Genomic DNA, 23,036 nt, shown 5'->3' on the forward strand with positions numbered 1-23,036 from the left:
ACAATGTACTTTTCAAAAAGTAACTTAAATCATAGAACTACTGCCCTGATGACATCTGATTCAACAGTTTCCAACCTTTTTTATTTTGTGGGAAACTTACAAGTCTGTTCCAAAACACTCAAGCATTTTTACCTAGTAACATAGGTATATTTCATACTTTTGCTGGAGAAATTTCTCTCTACTAGTTTCTACACTCCTCTGTGACCTCCCTAAACCTATACATCTAATAAGTGGAGAAAAAGTCTTATACTAAATCCAAGCCAATTTATGCCATTTTCTAAAACAAAGTAGTCCAAAGAACCTAAGATACATATAATACCAGGAAGAAATAAAAACAAAAAGAATTAAACATACTGAACAAGACAAGAATACCAAAGTAGTTTTTTCTCTCATATCAGTAAGATGAGACTTAAGAAAAGTACCCAAATAAATTTAAAATTTATCTTACCTTAAAACCTGCTTGCTTAAGAAAGTGCCCAAGTTTTCCAGTAATCTCTTGAAACCTTTCTTGTTGCCAATTAACCTGACAAAGATCCAATTTATTTTTAAAACTATGCTTCAGACCATGCTATATATAAAATATTTTAATTTCTGAAATAAAATATAAATAATTAAGACTATGAAATATAATTATAAAATCTATGAAAATATGAAATCTATTTAAAATTAAAGCTCAGAATGTCAGATCTTACTTAATAGTCTAAATGATCTAAAAGTAGCTTTTCCTACAACAGAAAGCCTGGAAACAAACACCAAAACATAGAATTTTTTGTGTATGCTAATTTTGTTTTTTTCGTTCAGTTGCTAAGTCATGTCCAACTCTGTAACCTATGGACTGTAGCCCAACAGGCTCCTCTGTCCATGAGATATTCTAGGCAAGAATACTGAGTAGGCTGCCTCTAAAAGTGAATTCAAATGTGAGGAGAAAAAGTGAGTTCCTTATTAAATTTTTCCTTGGACCAACTGCTTGACCAACTGAAATAAGATAAAATTATCAACACCTACTCAAGTCAACTAGACTTCTTAGTATATGTATATATACATACACTAAGACTTCTTAGTATATGTAATGTTCATATGATATGAATTCTAGATAAGTATTCCCATGCTACAGTATTCAGGGGTAAATGTAAAAATAACTATAACTTGTAAGTTACAGGGAAAGTCATGTCAAAATAAGATGGATTAACAGATGGATACAGGGGTAGACAGACAAAAATGAGATCAAGCAAGTGAAAGAATATTATGTACGAGGTATAATTTGGGTGTCTACTGTAAAATTCTTCCAACTTTGCTTTATGTCTGAATATTTTCATACTAAAATGTTGGGGAAAAAATAAAAGGTATATGTAATGATGATACCATAAAAGAACTATGTAGAAAATTTAGGTGAATATGTATTTGATCCCAGGATAAGAAAATACCTAAGCATAAAGAAAGAAATTAAAAGGAAATTGTAATGTCTTTAATAAATAAATTATGCTTACAAATTACTCAGTTTTAAAACTTAAAAAAAAATCAAATTATATAAATTCAAAAAGATACAAATGATAAATAAATACACAAAGAATGTGCGTGCAAAAAGTTGGATATGACTGGAGGCCTCAGTCTTCAGGAAAAGTAGAAAGAGCCAACCAATTCTTAAAATCAGCAATAAAAAAGATAACCCAGGAGACCTCCCTGGGATGGATGGAAGGAAGCTTTGCCAATAGACCTCCTCAGCACCCGTACTGCCCCTAAGGAACAGGATGGTCTTAGTCCTTATGACTTTTTGAAACTTTTTGCAACCATGAGGACTGTAGCCTGCCTGCCATGCTCCTCTGTCCATGGGATTCTCCAGGCAAGAAAACTGGAGTGGGCTGCCATGCCCTCCTCCAGGGGATCTTCCAGACCCAGAGATCAAACTCACATCTCCTATGTCTCCTGCATAGACAGGCGGGTTCTTTAGCACTAGCGCCACCTGGGAAGCTCTTCTGATCATGTACAGCAAGTCTTAAAAAACATACATATCCTTAGGCCCAGAAATTTCCACAGAAAACTATTTCTAAATACACGCACAAAACTGAAAATATTCAAAAGTAGGGGGCTGTCTGAATAAAGTATATCTTCAAAATATACTAGAATAAAGCTGTAAAACCTCTTTACATAAAAATTATTAGTTACTTAGAAACAAAAACAAGAATATTGCCAATTTTTTGAAAAAAGTAGGTAATGAAGCAGACTAGAACCCAATGTTATAAAGAAAAAGATTTTTATGTGCAAAAATAAACTGAATGTAAGTACAAAATGAAAAGTTAAAAATCTGCAGGAGGGGGAGGCTGGAAATACAGTTTATTTCAGGTTTTCCTCATACCAGAATAAATAAGCATTTTTATAACTAAAAATGATTTTAAGATTTGTAAGTTAATTCTAAAGGTAAGAATTTATCTTCTTGCTTAGTACTACTAATACCTCATTTAATATCAGCATCATGCATTTAGTCTTTAAAATATGACAACTAGGCTAAGAAAATGTATACTGGTCACATCTGAGGTCATCAACATGGCAGAACATCATCTTAATCAGCATCTAAAATGAATATTCAAAAAGCCTTTAAATACCTGGTCCATTTTATTGACTGCAACTGCAAGCTGGGTCACTCCAAGAGAACGAACCAAGAGCCCATGCTCTCGTGTTTGTCCCCCAGTCTCAAATCCAGCTTCAAACTCTCCCCTGCTGGCATCTACAACTAAAACAGCTACATCTGCCTAAAAAATGAAAAAAAAAAAAAAAATCTAAGCTAGAAACAATGTCACAGCATTTTAATTCAAAGGACAGACCATTGAAGTAATTGTGTAGGTCAGATTTTAAAGGAAGACTCTAACTTGACACCAAACACAAGCAAATCAAAGGAGTCACACAGATGGATTAAAATTTTAAATAGAAGAAAGTACTAGCATGTGGTCTGAAAAATAATGACATAAAGAATAAAACCTTCCCATATTTGATTACATAACAATTATGATAACTGGGCAAAGGAAGAAAAACATAAAATTAAAACCTAAGTAAACAGGGACAAATAATTGTGTTATGAACTCTCCATATTTTCTAATAATCATCTATTACAGAAGAAATCACTGTTCCATATGTCTAATGCTATTTTCATTGTTTTAATTATTTAAAATTATCTTTGAATTTTTTTTTCAGTATCCTTATTAAGAATCATGTACATTTACAAACTACAATTGTTTTTTAATCCCATTAAGACCACAGGGGGAAAACGCCCAAGGTTCCCTATTTCTGCATAAATAAGCTCTTTAAAAAGATACAGGACTTGAATACAAATATAAATTTAACAAAAAGGCTTATGTTGAAATATTCACTCCAATTTATTAATAAATGAAATACAAAGCTATGCCTCATCAAGCCCCTATCATTATTTTTACTAAAGAAACTCGTGGCTTTTATACATTTGCTACTTTGTAATAAATTAGAATTCTAAGGTTTTATAAAGTACCAATAAACAGACAATTAAAAATACAGTATTTCTATTTTTTTCAAAATTTTTAAAAGGTTAGAACTTTAGTATTTTCAGTTATAATCCTATAATTATAACCTCAGCATCAGGAAATTTTATTTACATTCACTGTACTTCGGTTAAGGAAATATCTGGTACCTGGGCTGCTCCTGTAATCATATTTGGAATGAAATCCTTATGGCCTGGAGCATCCATTAATGTAATAACTTTGGTTTTGGTCTCAAACTTTGTCATACCAACATCCATTGTTACCCCCCTTAAAGAAAACATAAAATGGTTAGAACAATTATAGAAATAATCAAGTTTTAGAGATTAAGTTATTTAAGAATATAGGAAAAATAACAGTCTAAATTCTTAACTAATAGTGAGAATTCTATTATACAGTCTGTTATTTTGAATAATTAGGCTATCTGGAATTTCTGCTGGTATGGCTTCAAAACAAGGTTGTGGACACAACAAGAGCTTAATCAAAATGATTGACATTTCCCATTTTCTTTCTTTTTTTTTCAGTAAGAAGTAGTATAAATTGGTAAGGAAGAAAGAAACATAGGGACATGTCTGGAGTGGGAAACAAATACTGCACATGAGAACAGATAAAAATGAAAAATGAGGTACTATCAAGAGGAACTTTTCCTTATCTTCTTACATTTATGTTTCATTAATTATAGAAATAAACTTGTGAAACTTTCATTTGCAAGGCTGGTCAGCATGTTACACATTTATCAAACGAGACGTAACAAAGGAGATGCACAATTTCTTAAAATTCAGAGAGACAAAGAGCAGAGGTTTTGCATCCCATGTAATCTTCTTGGAGTCCAACACAGTACTCTTCTTAGCCACAAAAACAGAGTCAGATTATAAGAAAGTCCAGGACTGTCTACAAAAGTAGCAAGTCTTTCTAAACTTTAGGAGTTTAGAAGTGAAATCAAGTGGGCAATAAATTAGGTAAAATTGTTCATACTGGTTTGCCCCAAAAAATCAAGAATAAGGAATGAGCACTCTTTCACTACCAGTATCCCAACAATTATGCTGGTAAACTACATGTTCATCTTAGCAGTAAGATAACTGTGGGTCTCCTTAGTCACATTATTCTAGTTTAATCTGAAACCATGGGCCACTGAAGCTTGTAAAAACTAGACTTAATTCTCTCTAATAATCCCCAAATAATTATCTGAGAATAGTGATGAACCAGGACTGAGCCTAAGGTCCTCCTTGGATCACTTTGACCATACACTTTGGACCTATCTTTACTCTGCATGTGTAACCAAAAGAATATGAAAATGTCACTCAGACTACTAATTTCTGTTCAACACATGAGCAGAACAGAGGATTTACAAGCATTTAACATGGTGGGATATGCAATTTACTGCATTTTCAAAATTTTACTAAGGAATATAGTGGTAAGTTAAAACTTCCATTATGTATATGGAAGCTTCTACAATCTACAGGAGGAAGGAATGTTCTAAAAATTGTAGCATGCTGAGCAACAGAGAACTACCAGTAGCAAAAGTATAACAGCCAACCAGCAGGTTTATTATTTAAAAACATTAAAATTATTAATTATTCTAAGAAAAATTATTACCTCACTTGTCTGCTCAACTCACATATGAAATAAACTAAAACAAGCCACTTCTCACTTAAATGACACAATTCTCAATCTCTCTACCTACTTGATAGATGGTATAAAGAAAACTAAAAAGCTATATATATATATACTTCAATAATCTACTTGATTTGCTGACAGGTAAAAATTATTTAGTCTCCTAATGTAGGTATCATACAAAATTCCACTGGTTTCCAATGTTCATTTTCCAAAAATCTATAACTGTCCAACTATTTTTTCTAAGTTGAAAAACAAGCTTGTGATACTGCAAGAATAAAAAGACAAGAAAAAACAAAGTTCAAACCACTATGATGTAAAATTCTACTTATAAGAGATAAGGAATATTGTGACCAGCTTTATTGAAAATTATCTTATGTATTATACTGTAGACTACCCAATACTCCAAGAAAATAAACACACATATTTTTTAATACTCTCTAATCATATTCAAAATGAAGACATCACAGGACACAGAGTAACTTCTTAGTTGATTTATGACTTTCAGAAGGCTGTGGAGTATTAGTTTTAGATGGTAGGTATAATTGCCATTTCACTTAATTATAAGGTATCCTCTTTCTTTTCAGACAAAGGTGCCATTGGGTCCCCCATCCTTAACAGTTCTAACATGAAATATATTACCACTCTAAAAAGACCTCAAAAGAAATACTTTGGTCAGAGGGATATGAGTGGCTATATTCTCCTAGAATCTTCCCAAAGTTAGCATTGAACACAGTTACACTTTCAGGAATAATCCACTAAATTAGATCTGCATAGCAGGAGATAGGTTTAACTACTTGTTTGTTGACTATGTCTCATAAAAACATAGTAAAGAAAGTATAAAGATGAATTAACTCTTGTAATTGAATTTACCAGTCATTTTGATTTCAGACAGAAGATAGTATACTACAAAAAGTTACTTTTCCTTTATAAACTGATATTATAATAACTCTACATATATATATATAGAATATATATATAACACTATATATACTAATTTTAAATTAAGAGTCTTTCTCATAATGTTAATTCAAAATCAAGACAATCTGACATATACTCAGGGAAGTGACAAGCAAAACTTCTCCCACAGAATAATTAACTAAGAGATTTTACTGCCTTTTTCTGTGTGTATGTGTTTTTCTTTCAGTTTTTTTTTATAAACATACTTTTAAACTATTTCCATAGAATTTAAAGGAGTAAAACATTGTATGTAGACTACAACCAAAACTACAATAAAAATATTTCCCTCATAACTGAAAGTTTTCTAAAAATAGTATCTAAAATATTTCATGTTTCATGCATATTCAACACATACTACACAATTATTTAAAAGACTATATACAATTTCAGAATGAAAATTTTATATATAATGACTACCTTTCCCTTTCTTCACCAGTCTCATCCAAGACCCATGCATATGCAAATGAAGCTTTGCCAGCCTTTTTAGACTCTTGTTCATACTTATGCATAGTTCTTTTGTTTACGTCACCCAGAAGATAAAGTAAATGTCCCATCAGAGTACTTTTCCCAGCATCAACATGACCTAAGAAAAATTGATTCAAGATTAATACTAGGCACATTTTCCAGATGTTGTTCACATTGAGGCATAGTATGAATTTCTAATTCAATAGTTTAGAGCAATAAACACCAATTTTTTATCAAATAATAGTCTGCCAAGTAAGTTGTTAAAATGGAGAAAAAAGAGCATATCTCTTTAGAGGGGAGAAAATTTCCTTGATTTCTTGAAATTAAAATGGTCAACAAGACATGCCATTTTCCAATATTCACAAAATGAAAAAGCCACAACCAATCTAATGACCTCTTTGGCAACTTGGCATTATTTCACCCCAAGTGACCTTGACAACTCAACATTACGATACAATGCCCTCTTGCTTCCTGTCTATTTACACCCACACAGAAACTCAGAGTGGAGTATATTCTCATGCTGCCACTAGATAATTATTGGGCTCGAGCAGCTGAGCAACAATTCAAAGGAACAAAAGGCATTACCAATGACCACTAGGTTGAGGAGCTGCTTTCCTCCTTGCCGCTTCTCCAGTTCTGCTTTGATATCTATTTGTTGCCTCAGCTTGCTAGACTTTTTCACTGGTGTTGGTGTTGAACTCTGCTCTTCTGATGCTTGAATGGTGTGGGATGGAAGAGCTGATTTAGAAGCATTCTCAAGTACATCAGAAGAAACAAGGTTGGTATCTTCACCAGAATGTCCTTTTTGAGGTGTGTGGAAACTATGACCATTTTCTTCAGCAGTTACTCTACAGAAGGCAGAGACAGGAATAAAGAATATTTAAACCGGGTCTGGTGACCACCCTTGAAGAGCCACTGCTTTCCCAGAGGTGCTGGGATATTTCTTGGGAGTGTTGGCAGAGAAGCTAAGTAGTGAAGTCACATGATGACATGGAGAATAATCCGAGATCAAGCCCTGAGCGTTTGGAGTGGGAGCACTGATTCCAAGACCCTAGACTACCAGAGAACTAACCCTAGGGAGTATCAAATAGTGAGAACTCACAAAAAGGAAACCACTTGAATACAAGACCCAGCATCACCCAACCACCAGTAGTACCTTGAAAGTATTCCTCCTAAGATCAGGAACAAGACAAGGGTGTCCACTTTCGCCACTATTATTCAACATAGTTCTGGAAGTCCTAGCTACAGCAATCAGAGAAGAAAAAGAAATAAAAGGAATCTAGATTGGAAAAGAAGTAAAGCTCTCACTGTTTGCAGATGACATGATACTGTACATGGAAAACCTTAAAGACAGTATCAGAAAATTACTAGAGCTAATCAGTGAATTTAGCAAAGTTGCAGGATACAAAATCAATACACAGAAATCACTTGCATTTCTATATACTAATAATGAAAAATCAGAAAGAGAAATTAAGCAATCAATCCCATTCATCACTACAACAAAAAGAATTAGATATCCAGGAATAAACTTACCTAAGGAGACAAAAGAACTGTACACAGAAAATTATAAGACACTGATGAAAGAAATCAAAGATGAAATAAACAGATGGAGAAATATTCCATGTTCCTGGGTAGGAAGAATCAATACTGTGAAAATGACTATACTATCAAATGCAATCTACAGATTCAATGCAATCCCTATCAAATTACCAACGGCATTTTTCACGGAATTAGAACTAAAAATTTCACAATTCATATGGAAATACAAAAGACCCCAAACAGCCAAAGCAGTCTTGAGAAAGAAGAATGGAGGTGGAGGAATCAACCTTCCTGACTTCAGATTATACTACAAAGCTACAGTCATCAAGACAGTATGGTACTGGCACAAAAACAGAAATATTGACCAATGAAACAAGATAGAAACCACAGAAATAAACTCATGCACCTATGGGTACCTTGTTTTTGACAAAGGAGGCAATAATATACAATGGGGCAAAGACAGCCTCTTCAATAAATGGTGCTGGGAAAACTGGACAGCTACATGTAAAAGAATGACATTAAAACACTTCCTAACACCATACACAAAGATAAACTCAAAATGGATGAAAGACCTACATGTAAGACAAGAAACTATAAAACTCTTAGAGGAAAACATAGGGAGAACACTTGATGACATAAATCAAAGCAAGATCCTCTATGACACACCTCCTAGAGTAACGGAAATAAAAACAAAAGTAAACAAGTGGGACCTGATTAAACTTAAAAGCTTTTTCACAGCAAAGGAAACTATAAGCAAGGTAAAAAGCCAACCCTCAGAATGGGAGAAAATTAATAGCAAATGAAACAACTGACAAAGGATTCATTTCCAAAATATACAAATAGCTCATACAACTCAATGCCAGAAAAACAAACCACCCAATCAAAAAGTGGGAAAAAGACCTAAACAGACATTTCTCCAAAGAAGACATACAGATGGCTAACAAATACATGAAAAGATAATCAACATCGCTCACTATTAGAAAAATGCAAATCAAAACCACAATGAGATATCACCTCACGCTGGTCAGAATGGCCATCATCAAAAAGTCCACAAACAATAAATGCTGGAGGAGGCGTGGAGAAAAGGGACCGCTCTTGCACTGTTGGTGGGAATGTAAACAGATACAGCCACTAAGGAAGACAGTATGGAGATTCCTTAAAAAACTAGAAATATAACCACCATATAACCCAGCAGTCCCACTCCTAGGCATATATCCTGAGGAAACCAGGGTTGAAAAAGACACATGTATCCCACTGTTCATTCCAGCACTATTTACAATAGTTAGAAGATGTAAGCAACCTAGATGTCTACTGACAGATGAATGGATAAAGAAGTTGTGGTACACAATGTAATATTACTCAGCTATAAAAAAGGAATGCAGTTGAGTCAGTTCTGATGAGGTGGATGAACCTAGAACCTGTTATACAGAGTGAAGTGAGTCAGAAAGAAAGATAAATATCGTATTCTAATGCACATATACGGAATCTTGAAAAATGGTACTGAAAAATTTATTTACAGGGCAGCAATGGAGAAACAGACATAGAGAACAGACTTATGGACATGGGGAGAGGGGAGCAGATGGTGAGATGTATGTAAAGAATAACATGGAAACTTATACTACCATATGTAAAATACAGAGACAATGAGAATTTGCTGTATGGCTCAGGAAACTCAAACAGGGGCTCTGTTTCAACCTAGAGGGGTAGGATGGCGAGGGAGATTCAAAAGCGAGGGGATATATATATGCATACCTGTGACTCATTCATGTTGAGGTTTGACAGAAAACAACAAAATTCTGTAAAGCAATTATCCTTCAATAAAAAAATAAATTAAAAAAAAGGAATATTTAAACAAATTTGACTGACATCCTATATGTCAGAAGAGCAGAGACATCTCTTTACATTCCTTACATCTGCAGACCAAAAAATGATCTCCGCTAAGTGGCTAGAGTCTGTTAAGGTGGAAATGATAAGCAGTTAGACCCAAACCACACAAATACAGACTTAGAAGATTCCAGGAGAAAAACAGACTACTAAAAACTAAGATAAGAAGAAAATATCCCATAAAGTAACTGAAACTCAATGTCTAAGCCCATAGCTTAGCCATACAGTCCTATCAAAACAGGTGGCATAAAGGAGATATTTTGTAAAATCGGTACCAAATGTGTTCCAGCAGATAAATTCGTATTAAAAAAAAAAATAGCTTTATCAGTTTTTAACCCCTAACTCATTCCTCCAACAGCACAGAGACTTACAATCTTTTTTGCTCAAACACTGTCTTTAAAGGAAGTATCTCTAAATGTCTACATTTTTATTACTTTTGGCAAAGGAGTTTTAATTCATTAATTCAATAAATACTTGATTCACTAAAAACTGTAACATATACTAGTCACTGATGCTGAGAAGATATAGAAATGAAAAACTTATCAATTGATCCCAAAAGTTTACAATATAGTGAGGAACTCAGATATGTAAAATAGAAATAAGACCATCTGGCTTATTTCCTCCTTGACAATGCCAGTGCCTCTAAAAGTAAACACTGATCTTACTTCTTTAGTTCTTCATTAGCTCTTTGACTTGCCTCCATGGAAATCATACCAGTGCTACCCTGTGGATAGCTATGAAAGATGTAATGTAATCAACCAGACTATAATGTGCCTTACCTTTCCTTCAATGACACAAATAAACAGACTTAGGACAAAGAACAGGTTAAATTGCAAGTTATTAAGAATGAAACCAATTATACCCATCTTAATGTGGAGCTGGCAGAGAAGAATTACATATAGAAGTTTACAAAAATCACTTAAGGACTGTAGTGTGATGGATATGTGTACGAAGAGTAAATCTCTTTTCTTCCTGCCCAGAGTAACAAAAACATATTCACTGTTCTCTCTCTTGGTATTTTTTAAATGCTCAACACTGATTCTCATCCCATGCCTCAGGAAAGAATCACATTAGTTATATTTTCAACTTCATTAAAAGCCTTATATCCACTCCTGTCTTATTTTGCTTTAGCAAATCTCTACTAACCAACTTCAGCGTTCACTGCTTAAGATAGATTAGCTTCATCTCAAACTACAGGGAAAAAATTTACGTGGAAACTGTTCCCACTCTTAAAAGAGTCCAAGCTAAGTAGATAAAATTTAAACTAAAATTTTTAAACATTTATTTGAATGTCCACAACTAGTTCTCTAGAACAAAAACATGACAACTCTGCATTTAGAGGAGTAAAGAAAAAAAACAAACCCTACAAATTACAGTCAAAGTATTCAACCAGAATAACTAGTCATAGATTGTGGTTCTGATCAGACCTGGGAAAAAATCACAATCTCTGGCTTCAAATCTTTCTGTTTTTAGTGAGGCTTTTCTTCAAAGGAAAACTCATGGTAACTCCAACATAGAAAACAGACAAAAGCAGAACAGCTATGACTGACACAGTGGGTTGAGGGCTGAAACTAGGCTCACCCACAAATTAGGCAGCCCTACTCAGGATAGGAAGAGCATCACAAAACATGGTCTGTCTTGATTATTTCTTACAGTTCAGTAACATGAAAGATTTGCTTTTCTCTAGCTTTCACAACATTCTCTTCAAGTAAATTTTAGGAAAACTGCATTTTAATTCACTAAACCGTGCAGTGTTAGAGGAAAGGGCCAAAGTAGTTAGAAAAGCATTCTAGGTAAGTCTGTACTTAGTAAAAACTTCTGCATATTATAAAGTAAAAGTTAATGTATTAAGATTTTGAAAAATCTCTTAAGATGAGGTAAAGTAACTATTACGGGTTCAGAGCTATAATTACTGACTGAAAGAAAGTGTGGAAGAATACGTTTGTGAATATTTTTTCAGGTGCTTTATCATATAATTGTGTAACCTTATCTATTACCATAAAATGACTGGTCTGCTTTTTTAAACCATCTTTCCAAAATTGGGAATATTACCACATGTATCGAGAGGGTTCATGTTTCTTTGTGAGTTCTTTAAATGATACCGGAAAGTTAATAATTTAGATCGAAGAGGTTAACCACAGAGTTATTTGTTCTCTACACAACGTTCTAATGATTTTTACTCACTGCATTTTCGAGAGAGGTATTTACTATCTTTACTAATAGTGAAGAAAAAGCTTGTTCTTTCACTTTATTCTAAGAAATGCATTATCCTTTTTTTTTTATAAGCAGTCACTGAGAATCACATTATAGAGAAACCTATGATGCTGAAATCTTGACTCAAAAGTGTTTAATTATATTTCTCTGTACTTTCTTGAGACTAAATAAAAACAACAGCCTAAGTATTATCCTCACTATAAATTTCCAAAAAAATCCTATAAAAGTATTTGATGTAAATATAGCTTGGTCCTTGAGCAATATTTATGCATTTCTGAGTATTTTCCATCTGTACCTGTAGACCTTTCACATTCTGATGACTTCTCCTACAGAACCACATCAAAATACTGGCTCACAGGTCTGCTTTTTACTATTTTCAGGTGGGTTTTTTTTTTAATGTATTTTTCCAAGGACTCTGATCAATAAATATTTAAACAACTATTCTATGAAAAGAAAATAATGATGAACATTAATGGTCCCTGTCCTCATGAAGCATATAGTCTTATAAATTCTGAAAAGCTTGCATTATACTTGTAAAGTATAAAGGTAGTATTCTAAGAATTACCTACTTGTATTGAGCATTTTTTCTTGATCATTAATTACTATACTAATAATTTCAATTAATAATAATTTAACAATATTTTAATTAATAATTGAGTATCACTGTTACAAATACTCACAAACATAACTATGTATTTACTTCTAATATACAGTACCTCATAGGCTGTAATATATAGACAAATATACATAGACAAGTCTAGAATCAAGCCCATTGTCTCATTCTCTTTTCTTTGTACTAGGCTCATTTGCATGTTGCTTTCTAAGCCTCTAAAACCCTTTGCATAAGATTTTAAAATCCTTAGAACAAGAAACTGCATATTCTATTTATTTTTTCCTTGCTCAATGGAAATAATTCCATAATAGAATTAAATGGCACTCAAGACATGAGAATAGAAAGGTATGATTCTGACAACCCAAGCCTAATTCAGAGAGAAAAGACATACACTGAGCTTTTTGTTACTGAATCAGGATGCAAAATTATTTTAATGGGCTAAAGTTATTCAAACTAAAAATTAACTTTTTCATTCATCCATTCATTCAACTAACATATACTGAATGCCTACTATGTCCTAGATACGGAGTTCTTTCCCTCACTAATTTGAAATCTAATGAATAAATCTGGCTTCTATTAAATAAAAAATAAAAATAAATAAAATGAACGAAATAATCATTAACATTCGTCCCAACAGACACTCATGGATATTTCTATTGATTTACATTAAGAAATGTTGTAAAGGAGAAAAAAATGGCTGCTGAGTTTTATTTCCTGAAATTGAAAAAATTATATATTGTTTATATTCGATAACAGTGTTTCCTGTCTAACTGGTACACAAAATATATATAACTAAAGTTAATGACTCTGCTGTTATGTCTCAAGCAACCCACTTTCCTCAGCTATAGAAACTCTTGAGAAAATTCTAAAGATTGTGAAAAGAAAGAATAAATGAGTAATATATAAGTATGACTTATTATCGTTTCTCATTAGATATCTGCGAATCTAGGTATGCTTTATTTTATATTTTGTCTTTGTTATACTGATCCATTTTATTCAGTATCAAAGTCTAAAAGAGTTTAAAGATAATAGTAAAAAAATTTAATTAATGATTGCATGATTCACCAGCTACATTTAATTCCCAAACACTGCTTGTTTATGCCATCTAGTGGTATAAGGATGCACTACCTCACAGTGCTAGATTTCACAAAATCATAGGTTTTTTACATTAAAGTAGCTATACTTAATTTGTATGAGGAAATTGACAATGAGGGAGATTAACATACATAGATAAGTTTAGAATCAAGCCTAATTTCTCATCCCCTTTTCTTTGCATTATGCCATACTGAGGATCTACTGTACTTCAATGATTATATTATGCAAAATTGAAATAGATTTTTACAGTCTAACAAGGAGACAATATTAATTTCAAAAAAAGGAGGAGGAGTTAAAAACCTTACCTGGGCACTTCAAATCCCATAGTTTGCTTCTTTCCAGATACAGTCATCTTAGCAACTTTTGGCACAATTTCCGATTCACTTTGAGATGACTGGGAATCTATTGATTTTCCTAATTAAAGAGTAAAATATAAAAAGCTCATTAATTCAAATTGATTCCTAGAAACATTTAGTATATATTAAATACATATTATGACAATTTTCAAAGAATCACATCTTTAAGCATATTTTTTTCTCTAAAAAAAATTCAGTGAAATGTTAAAATGCTGAAAGAAATTCTTCTGTCACCCTGTTCTGGGAAATCCCCTCTTGTCAGGACTCTTCTATGCTTAACCCTCCACCAAATCTCTTCCTAATTTTGAACTGACTCTTAAGTTTCAATATTAAGAGGTCACAAGGTGGTTTCTGCACTGAGCCTCGTTCTGACATTATACCTAGACCCTGTATCTCTCTCTCCTACCACGCCCTTTCACAATACTAAAATTGTTCAGTCAGTTAGCAGATGGTTAAACTATTTTTAATCATGATACCTACAAACTGATGAGCAAGTTGAGAGTCTGCTGAATTGTACTAGACACTGCATATATTTTACTTGGTCATAGTAAGATACTTGATTTGTTGTTCAGTCACTCACTCTTTGCGACCCCATGGACTACAGCATGCAAGTATAGAAACTTGATATCTATACAGAATACGGGGGAAGAGGTCAAAATTGAAGGAAGATAAAATTATGAGCTGGGTCAAAGTAAGACTTTTATGCATCTGAACCTTTAAAATATATATATATATATATATATATATATATATATATTTAATTCATGGAATTCTTTAGAATGAACTTTTATTATTTTCAGTAAGAGTACCATCAGGATTTTGTCCACATAAAACTATGGAAACTGCACTGCTGCGTGTATATACAGAAATTATGTTTAAAAATTAGAAAAGGTAAATTAATGTATATAATTCATTCAAAACATTTGTTATCTGCCTACTACAGCCAAGCATTATGCTGGAAAAAGCTTATAGTACTGAAAAAGCTTATAGTTTAGTGGAGAAAATGTACTAACTGATCACAAAAATATAAGTAAAATTAAAACTGTTACTAGTGTTATAATCCATATATATGATTTGGTGACAAGGCACATGAAAACAAGAGTTAAGATGCAAAAAAAATGAATAGGAATAAACTACAAAGAAGAGCATTTCAAACAGAGAGAGCAGCTTGTATATAAAGGTCCTGCTGTAGGAGGCAGCCTGGCCTTCAGAGAGAGTGAAAGTAGAGGGGAGAGGGAGCAGAGTTACATGAAGCTGAAGAAGGAGGCGATGGTCAGGCAATGCGGGACCTTTACATCACAGCATAGATCCCAGTGTTCGTTCTAACACAACTGGAAGCCCACAACATGATGTAAGAACGTGAGGGGGAAGGGAAATAAGAGTAAAAGACAAAATAAATGGTCCCTCTCAAAGGAGAAGTCTGGGCTGGAGTATATATTTGTGACTCATCAGCATATAATTAGTTGCTGAAGGCAGTGACATAAGTGAGATCACCACGGCAGAGAATACTGAGGAAGAAAAGAAGTGGTCTGAGGGCAAAGCCTTGGAAGAAATGCAACCTTTAATTATTAAAACAGAGAACAGTAAGAAAGAGGACAAGGCCTGCAAAAAGGTGACAGAGGAAGGCTGGGGAAGAATGGTGCCCAAAGCTAAGGGGATTTGGCATCACCAGAGTCTGAGGCTGCTGTTCAATCAAGTGAGAAGAATGGAAACATTCACTAGTGATGTGAGCCCTTTAGATAAAGGTCATTAGTAGAGTTAGCAAGAATCATTTGAGAGACATGAGGGGAGGAAACGTTAGAATGGGTTAAAAAGAAAACGAAGGTGAGAAAACAGAAGTAGCTGCATGCATGTGTCCACTATCTCTTATGCGTGACTCCAAAGTCCAAAAGCTCTAAAAAAATCAAGGGTTTTTTTTTTTTTTTTTAACTCATTTGGAAGTAAAACCTGACCTGGACTAAAGTGAAGCTTTTTGTAGCCCTTACTTACTCCACTTAAAGTGAAAAGCCACACATTCCAGTGCAGAAATAACAATGTGATGATCATAGGGTGCTGCCCCAAATCCCATCGGGGATATCACACCACAGGTGTTAATGCTTTCTGAAATCCAAAAACTTCTGATTTCTGAGTCAAATCTGGTCCCAAGGGCTTAGATAAGCAATTGTGTAGATATATGGACCAATGACTCTTAAAAAGAATCTGACTGGAAACAGGACGAACGTGGTAGAATGGTAGCAGAAACGTTATATGGGATCATCTGATGGAGAAAGTAAAACTGAGAAGCTCTGGTTCAAAGTATCAGGAAGAAAAAGATCATGTCAGGTGTTTTAGAATTTCTGACAATGCAGAAAGGGATGGGACATAAAGCACAGGTAGAAACTGAACTAAAATAGGAGAAAGGCACTTTTACTACAATAGAAACCAGATTGGTTGAGAAGCTAGAAGATGAAAACTCCTAATAGTTAGTTCCTATTTTCTCCATAACATAGCAACTAGTTATCTGGTGAGACTGAGGGTGACTGAGAAAAGTTAAAAGACTGGTGAAGCAAATAATTTGGCTTTCAATAATTTTTGCACAAAGAATGAGTTGAACACACACCAAAATAGGGGAACTGTCGGATAGTACTGAGATTCACAGTATTTAAGATTGGGATTTGCCCATTTAAGATGTGTAATAATGACTGTGCAGTGGAATCAATCTGCCTGTCCATATGACTTTTTCTAGCAATGTTCAGTCATTCAGAAACAGGCACAGAAAAGATACTGACTGCGTCATTCAGAGGTAGGTTTCTACTCAACAGATACAAAAAAACGGGCAAAGAAAAAAAGATGATTGAAGGTAACGGCAACAAAAAGGGGGAATTATTGAAATTATAAATCACGAACTCTAAGCTGGATTAAACAAAATGATAAAGGAAGAGTGCTGATGCACCGAAAGTTGGGGTCCAAAGGTCAAGAAAAGTTCATGACATAAGAAATACAACAAAGTGGTTGTGGTCAGAATTGGACAAGTGATTTCATGATTTGAGGGGAGAGGAAGTTGAAGGGAGGGAATTCATCAGTCAATTGCTGATGAAAGGTGAAGGTCACTGGAAATGACCTGGTCAAGGAATTGCCAAGTTCAGAGCACTGGACTTGTTTTCCCAGATGGATGCACAAGCTATGATCATGAAGAGCTCAGGGCATAGAAGAAAACTGTAAGTCAGCTGCCAAAGTCTTAGTGATCAAGGAACAGTAACCATGAAGTTGTTCAGGAGATGACAGCAGTGAAGACCAACAAAAGGCTGGTTAGGGCAAAAGACAGAAGCTTCGAAGGAGCCGAGATTTAAGGGGGAAAACAGAGAGTGAAGGAATATGGTTGGAAATGGCAGAAAAGAAAATAAAGTTGACTTTCTAGACCTTGGAGTTTGAGAGAATATATATGAACTAAGCAAGGAAGTGGAAAAAACACTAGGAAAACAGGTTGAGAATTCTGGAGGGGTTTGATTTCCATAATAAAAGCAGTTTCGAAATTCTAGCAAAGGTAGAAAGGGGTGAGTGAATGAAAAGGGAGGAAACTGAGAGCGTGATGACAATGTTGATGATGGGGGGGCGTGGATGAGGGAGTGGTGTGTGTAGGTGGGGAGAACACCCTGACTGATAAAGAGGCATGGCAGATTTTGGACTCCGTCAAAATAGAGGAAAAGACTCAGAAAGCATAAAAATGTCTCAATCCAAGTAATACAAGGTTAATTCCCACTTCTCCTGCCTTTTTTTCCCCTAATTATAAAATACTTATTAAGGTTTACTTTAGGGAATATAGTGAGTGAATATAAAACTTAAGATAATTAAAACTAATTTTAATACCTTCTACTTTGAGTGTAAAAAATCCCTTGACTCACTTATACATTTAGTACACTGAAATACTTTAATGGTGACTTTTATAAAAATTAGTTGGGTCATAAAATGAAATAAAAGGTCTTTAAGCATAAAGAAAAGTCACAATATGAACTCAGACTATTTCTGGCTGTGCTTAGTCTCTCAGTCGTGTCTAACTCTTTGCCACCCCACGGACTGTAGCCTGCCAGACTCTTCTATCCATGGGGATTCTCCAGGTAAGAATATTGGAGTGGGTTGCCATGCCTTCCTCCAGGGGATCTTCCCAACCCAGGGATCAAACCCAGGTCTCCTGCACTGCACATAGATTCTTTACCATCTGAGCCACTAGGGCTATTTCTGGGAATGCAGTAAATATTTTTCATTTCTGGCGATTTCTATCTACAGGATATCAAACCTCAAACCAAAGATGCAGTATTTCAAAAATTTGGTTATGTAAATGAAAGTCTTACTTAGGAAAAAAAAAAAACCCATGAATCTGAATATCAACCATTAAAGCAATGGTTCATAAACCTTTTTATTTTGGTCAGATACCCCTTCGAAAAAGCTAATGAGAATAATGGGACACTTCTGACAGAAAAATACACAGCACACAAAATTCTGCATGCTATTTCAGTTGGTTCAGTAATTCCAACCCTAGAACTCTCCCCTTGAGAGAGAACCCTGCTTCAGCCTATTCTGGAAATATGCTAATTCAATTTGATGTTATCCGTAGTTGATAAAAGATATGCTCAGTACATTTTCTATTAAGCTGTTATTAACAGCAGTGTGATGTTTCCATTTATCCAATTACATTACACAGTCCCCTTCATAACTAGCATCAAGCTGATGACAGGTAAAATCTACTGACAAAGGTCAGAAATGAACTAACAACTAAAATAACCAGTCATGAATCAATAAGAGATACATATATCCATCACATATAAATGTAAAATGTTTACTGTATTCCCTCATCTTCCCCAGGATTCTGTACTGCTCTGCCACGAATTAAGTGTTGTCTACCTTACAGCTTAAACAATTTGTTTCACTAGCTTGTTTTCCCATCTACACAATGAAGTAAATTAAAAGGTTTCCAGTTCTGTGAATGCATCTATCATTCCCAAACCATTAAGATATCCCTTAAATCATACAGCCCCTTAGGAGGTAAAGAAAAATGTACCATTCCAAAGAAAAATTATCAAAGTCCTCCCCCAAGTCATGTAACACCCACCCACCAAATCATGCTCACCAAAAAGAAACATATTCTGAAGATTCATGTATTAGTGATTAGTGTTTGGTCTCCAGCAGGATGAAGAACTGACCACCTTTTAGATTCTTCTTTTCGATGAAAATAACAGCTATCCACTTAATCAAGTCCAACCTGCTTGTTACATAGACCAAAAAAAAAAAAGTCCCCAAAACAAAAACAAGGAACAAAGAAGTGACCACCTTAGTGGCAGGGTCTGTACTTAATCATCCCACCTACTTGTCCAGTTCACCTTTCTCATACTCCAGCTATCTCTAAAGCAAACCCTTCTGTTCCTAGTGGTTACCCCTTGCTGGGCTGCTTCCTCCAGAACTGCTTCCACTTCCTTCCTGGAGGCTCAAATCTAAGTAGCAGAAACTATTTAGATCTGTCTCTTGAACATGCAATTACCCAGGTCTCTCGTCCTGAAGACTTTTTTCAATGTATATTCCTTTGTAAACGATTCAAAGCTAAATCTCCCTAGCTCTACGCAACTGTAACAGACTAGCTAAACTTAATGAAACTTGCCATTTACATATCCACAAGATTTACCCTCCTCTGATTCATTCCTTTGGTCTTTAAAACACAATCAGTATTAGAATACTACACCTCTTTGAGGGTAGGAACTGCCTTATACACCTGTCCACATAGTACCCAGCACATGACACAGTGCTCTGCTCACAACTAGCATTCAAGAAAAAGAGTTTAATGATAAACCCTTGAGGGTTTAAAATTTCAAACCATGAGGTCATCCCTATTGTTTTTGCAAGTTATCTTAGTTCTCTTCTTCAGGCAATAACCTCAGTTTACTTTCTACCTACCTCTTGCACTTAATACCAGCCACCTCCTAATGTTTAGAGATCTGGGCTCTAGAAGCCAGTCTGACTCGTGCTATGGGTGCTCGTATAGGCTCTTCTGCCAGGGGATGTATATGCTCTTTTACCTTCACAACAACCATGCAAAGTGAGTATAATTATTCCTACTTTAGACAAACTAAGGTTCAAAACAGTTGCTCTGTCAAGATTATACAACCTTGGGCAGTGACACAGCTAGATTAAAAAAAAAAATGATGTATCACATGGTGATTACTCTTAAAGAGCTTATACACTATTCTGAGACAATTATAAAATCTGTGGAGATTAAGTTGCAGAAACAGTAAGCAACAGAATTCTAAGTATGCATCTGAGTAATTAGGAACAACTTAACAAATGAAATGAGATTTGACCTGAACGTGGAAAATAACATGAGAAAAGTCATTTTTAAGTGTTAATGGGGCAAAAGTTCTGAAAAAGAATGGGCAGTGACAAAAGACATTTTAAAGACTATATAACACTGAAGCTTTGAAGGAAAGAATTCTTTAAAAAAAAAAGATCTTTCATAGATTTTCAAGGGCTATTTTCTCATTCCATAAGTAGAGAGTAAAACAAATAATATTAAATACATTAAATTAGGGAGGATAATTATACTGTTTTAAAATGGGAAAAGCTAAATTAAGAAGAGGTAAAACAAAAACCGGAGAAGGCAATGGCATCCCACTCCAGTACTCTTGCCTGGAGAATCCCATGGATGGAGGAGCCTGGTGGGCTGCTGTCTATGGGGTCGCACAGAGTCGGACACGACTGAAGCGACTTAGCAGCAGCAGCAGAAAAAAAAAACCATAAAAACTTATATGTAATAATGATTTCTCCATATAATATGCTGCCATGTCTCATCTGTTTATAATTCCTTAACTTTTCCCTAGCCATTAATAAGGCATCCTCTTCTTCATTCCTAGGACGCTTTAAACTCTATAGGTATCTTCCACCTTGCAGTAATCAATTTTAGTAAGTCTAGCATGGCTAGAAATCTAAGACTCTGCCACCAGAAAATTCATGAAGTTGAGCCTAGACTGAGTCATCGAATACTCCAAAAACTGAGTTTATCCCATGGGCAAAATAAGGATATTACTACCTAAACCCTCTACCTGACAACAATTTTGTAATAAACATTGTATTTGTAAAAGCACACCAACTATTTTAAAATACTGTCACCTAAAAAAAAAAAGATTGTCAGATCTTATTCTTTGGAATTATCTCATCATTGTTCATAGAACATCCTTGCCAGAAAACTTCTAAATCAAAAATAACTGCTGAAATTCGTGGTCAATACATATTTACTGTCAAGTATCTTTAGTTTCACTGGATACTGCTGTACCCATTAACCTCTTTTATTTTTTTAAGTGATTTTAGCCAATTATAGGATCAAAAAGTGCTAGAATAAACGTACCTAGTCATAAACAGGAACACAAAAATTATACCTCAACTTGGCTGGAACCTAGTGTTTTTTTTTAATTTGCTTAAGTGTCTTCCCAGGTGGTGCCATTGGTAAAGAACCCACCTGCCAATGCAGGAGACATAAGAGACCTGGGTTCGATCCCTGGGTCAGGACGATCCCCTGGAGGATTGCATGGCAACTGACTCCAGAATTCTTGCCTAGAATCCCATGGACAGAGGAGCCTGAATGGCTACAGTCCATAGGATTGCGAAGAGTCAGACGCAACTGAAGTGACTTAGCACATAGCACATACAAGTAAGTCTAAAGAGTACATTAAAAAAAAAGATATGGTATTACAAAATCCAATGGGACTACTGTAGGGGAAAACATGCTAAGCTCATGTTCACCTGAAAGAGTAATGTGAGAGAATGACCAATAAAATTTTTAAAATTAAGGATAATGACAGTTGACTGGAACTACCAGATATCAATCATAAAGCTGAAATAATTAAAATGTGGTAATGGCACAAAAACAGCCTGATGAATTAGAATAGAGCATCTGCAAACTAACCAATAGGAATATATTTATGTTCGAGATACATAAAAATAAGAATTAAATGTATGGAAAAATATACAGGAATATATAGGTTACAAGGGGCTTCCCTCATGGCTCAGCAGTATAGAATCCAGCTGCCAGTGCAGGAGACACGGGTTCGATCCCTGGGTCAGTAAGATCCCCTGGAGAAAGAAAGGGAAACACGCTCCAGCATTTTTGCTTGGAAAAATCCCATGGATAGTGGAGACTGGTGGACTATAGTCCATGGGGTCACAAGTCAGACATGACTTAAAGCGACTCAACAACAAAAATACAGGTTATACACAGTCTTCTAAAAAAGTAGGAATTCAACATATGCAAAGAAACTTTTCAAATCAGCAGGAAAAGAATGGGTTATATTCAATATTGTATTGGGAATACTGGCTATCCATTTGCGAAAAAGACCCTATCAAAGGTTTACAGTGTATCATATATAAATTCCTTAATGACTAAAGATATGAACATAAATAAAATATAAAAATATATTTACTTTTCAGGTAAGGAAGACTGACAAATTTTACATAAAAAATTTAAAAATGTTTCCAATTAAAGATACCACAAGCAAACATACTGTATGTGAGGAAATACACAGATGGGGTTAATATACATAAAGAGCTCCTACAAACCAATAAATAGACCAGTTCAAAATACACAACTCAAAGAAAGGTGTGGCAGAGGAAATGGAGGAGTAGGGAAGAATGAGTAGAAGGGAGAGGAGGACTGAAAAGAGGAGACGGTAAAAGGGGGGGGCATAGGGTTAAAGGGAGCAGAGGAATAAGTAGGATTTCTACTTTTTTTTATTAGCATCCAGCATTGCAAAGGAAAATGAGAAAAGAGCACTACCT

General features: G+C 34.6%; 2 protein-coding genes across 6 annotated transcripts in view; one reads left to right on the forward strand and one right to left on the reverse strand.

Moving 5' to 3' along the window:
* The window catches only part of HBS1L (HBS1 like translational GTPase), an 85,072-nt gene that overhangs the window by 17,947 nt on the left and 44,089 nt on the right, over nt 1-23,036 (reverse strand). For 3 of the 4 annotated variants that reach the window (XM_081530706.1, XM_081530703.1, XM_081530704.1), the window contains 6 exons: nt 14,193-14,301; nt 7,128-7,390; nt 6,495-6,660; nt 3,656-3,773; nt 2,601-2,747; nt 449-523 (listed from right to left, as the gene is read on the reverse strand). In XM_081530706.1, coding sequence (XP_081386832.1) covers nt 449-523; nt 2,601-2,747; nt 3,656-3,773; nt 6,495-6,660; nt 7,128-7,390; nt 14,193-14,301 — 878 coding nt within the window. The remainder of the gene's footprint in view (nt 1-448; nt 524-2,600; nt 2,748-3,655; nt 3,774-6,494; nt 6,661-7,127; nt 7,391-14,192; nt 14,302-23,036) is intronic. The other variant, XM_081530705.1, reaches the window with a different exon arrangement.
* Nucleotides 21,817-23,036, forward strand: part of LOC145521783 (uncharacterized) — a 63,278-nt gene continuing 62,058 nt past the window's right edge. Inside the window, exon 1 of one of the 2 annotated variants that reach the window (XR_014065682.1) lies at nt 21,817-21,912. The gene's annotated coding sequence lies outside the window, so the exon portion shown is untranslated. The remainder of the gene's footprint in view (nt 21,913-23,036) is intronic. The other variant, XR_014065683.1, reaches the window with a different exon arrangement.

The sequence above is a fragment of the Giraffa tippelskirchi genome, chromosome 9 (genome assembly GCF_054371585.1).
Source record: "Giraffa tippelskirchi isolate mGirTip1 chromosome 9, T2T-mGirTip1v1.2.pri, whole genome shotgun sequence".
Taxonomy (NCBI): Eukaryota; Metazoa; Chordata; class Mammalia; order Artiodactyla; family Giraffidae; genus Giraffa; species Giraffa tippelskirchi.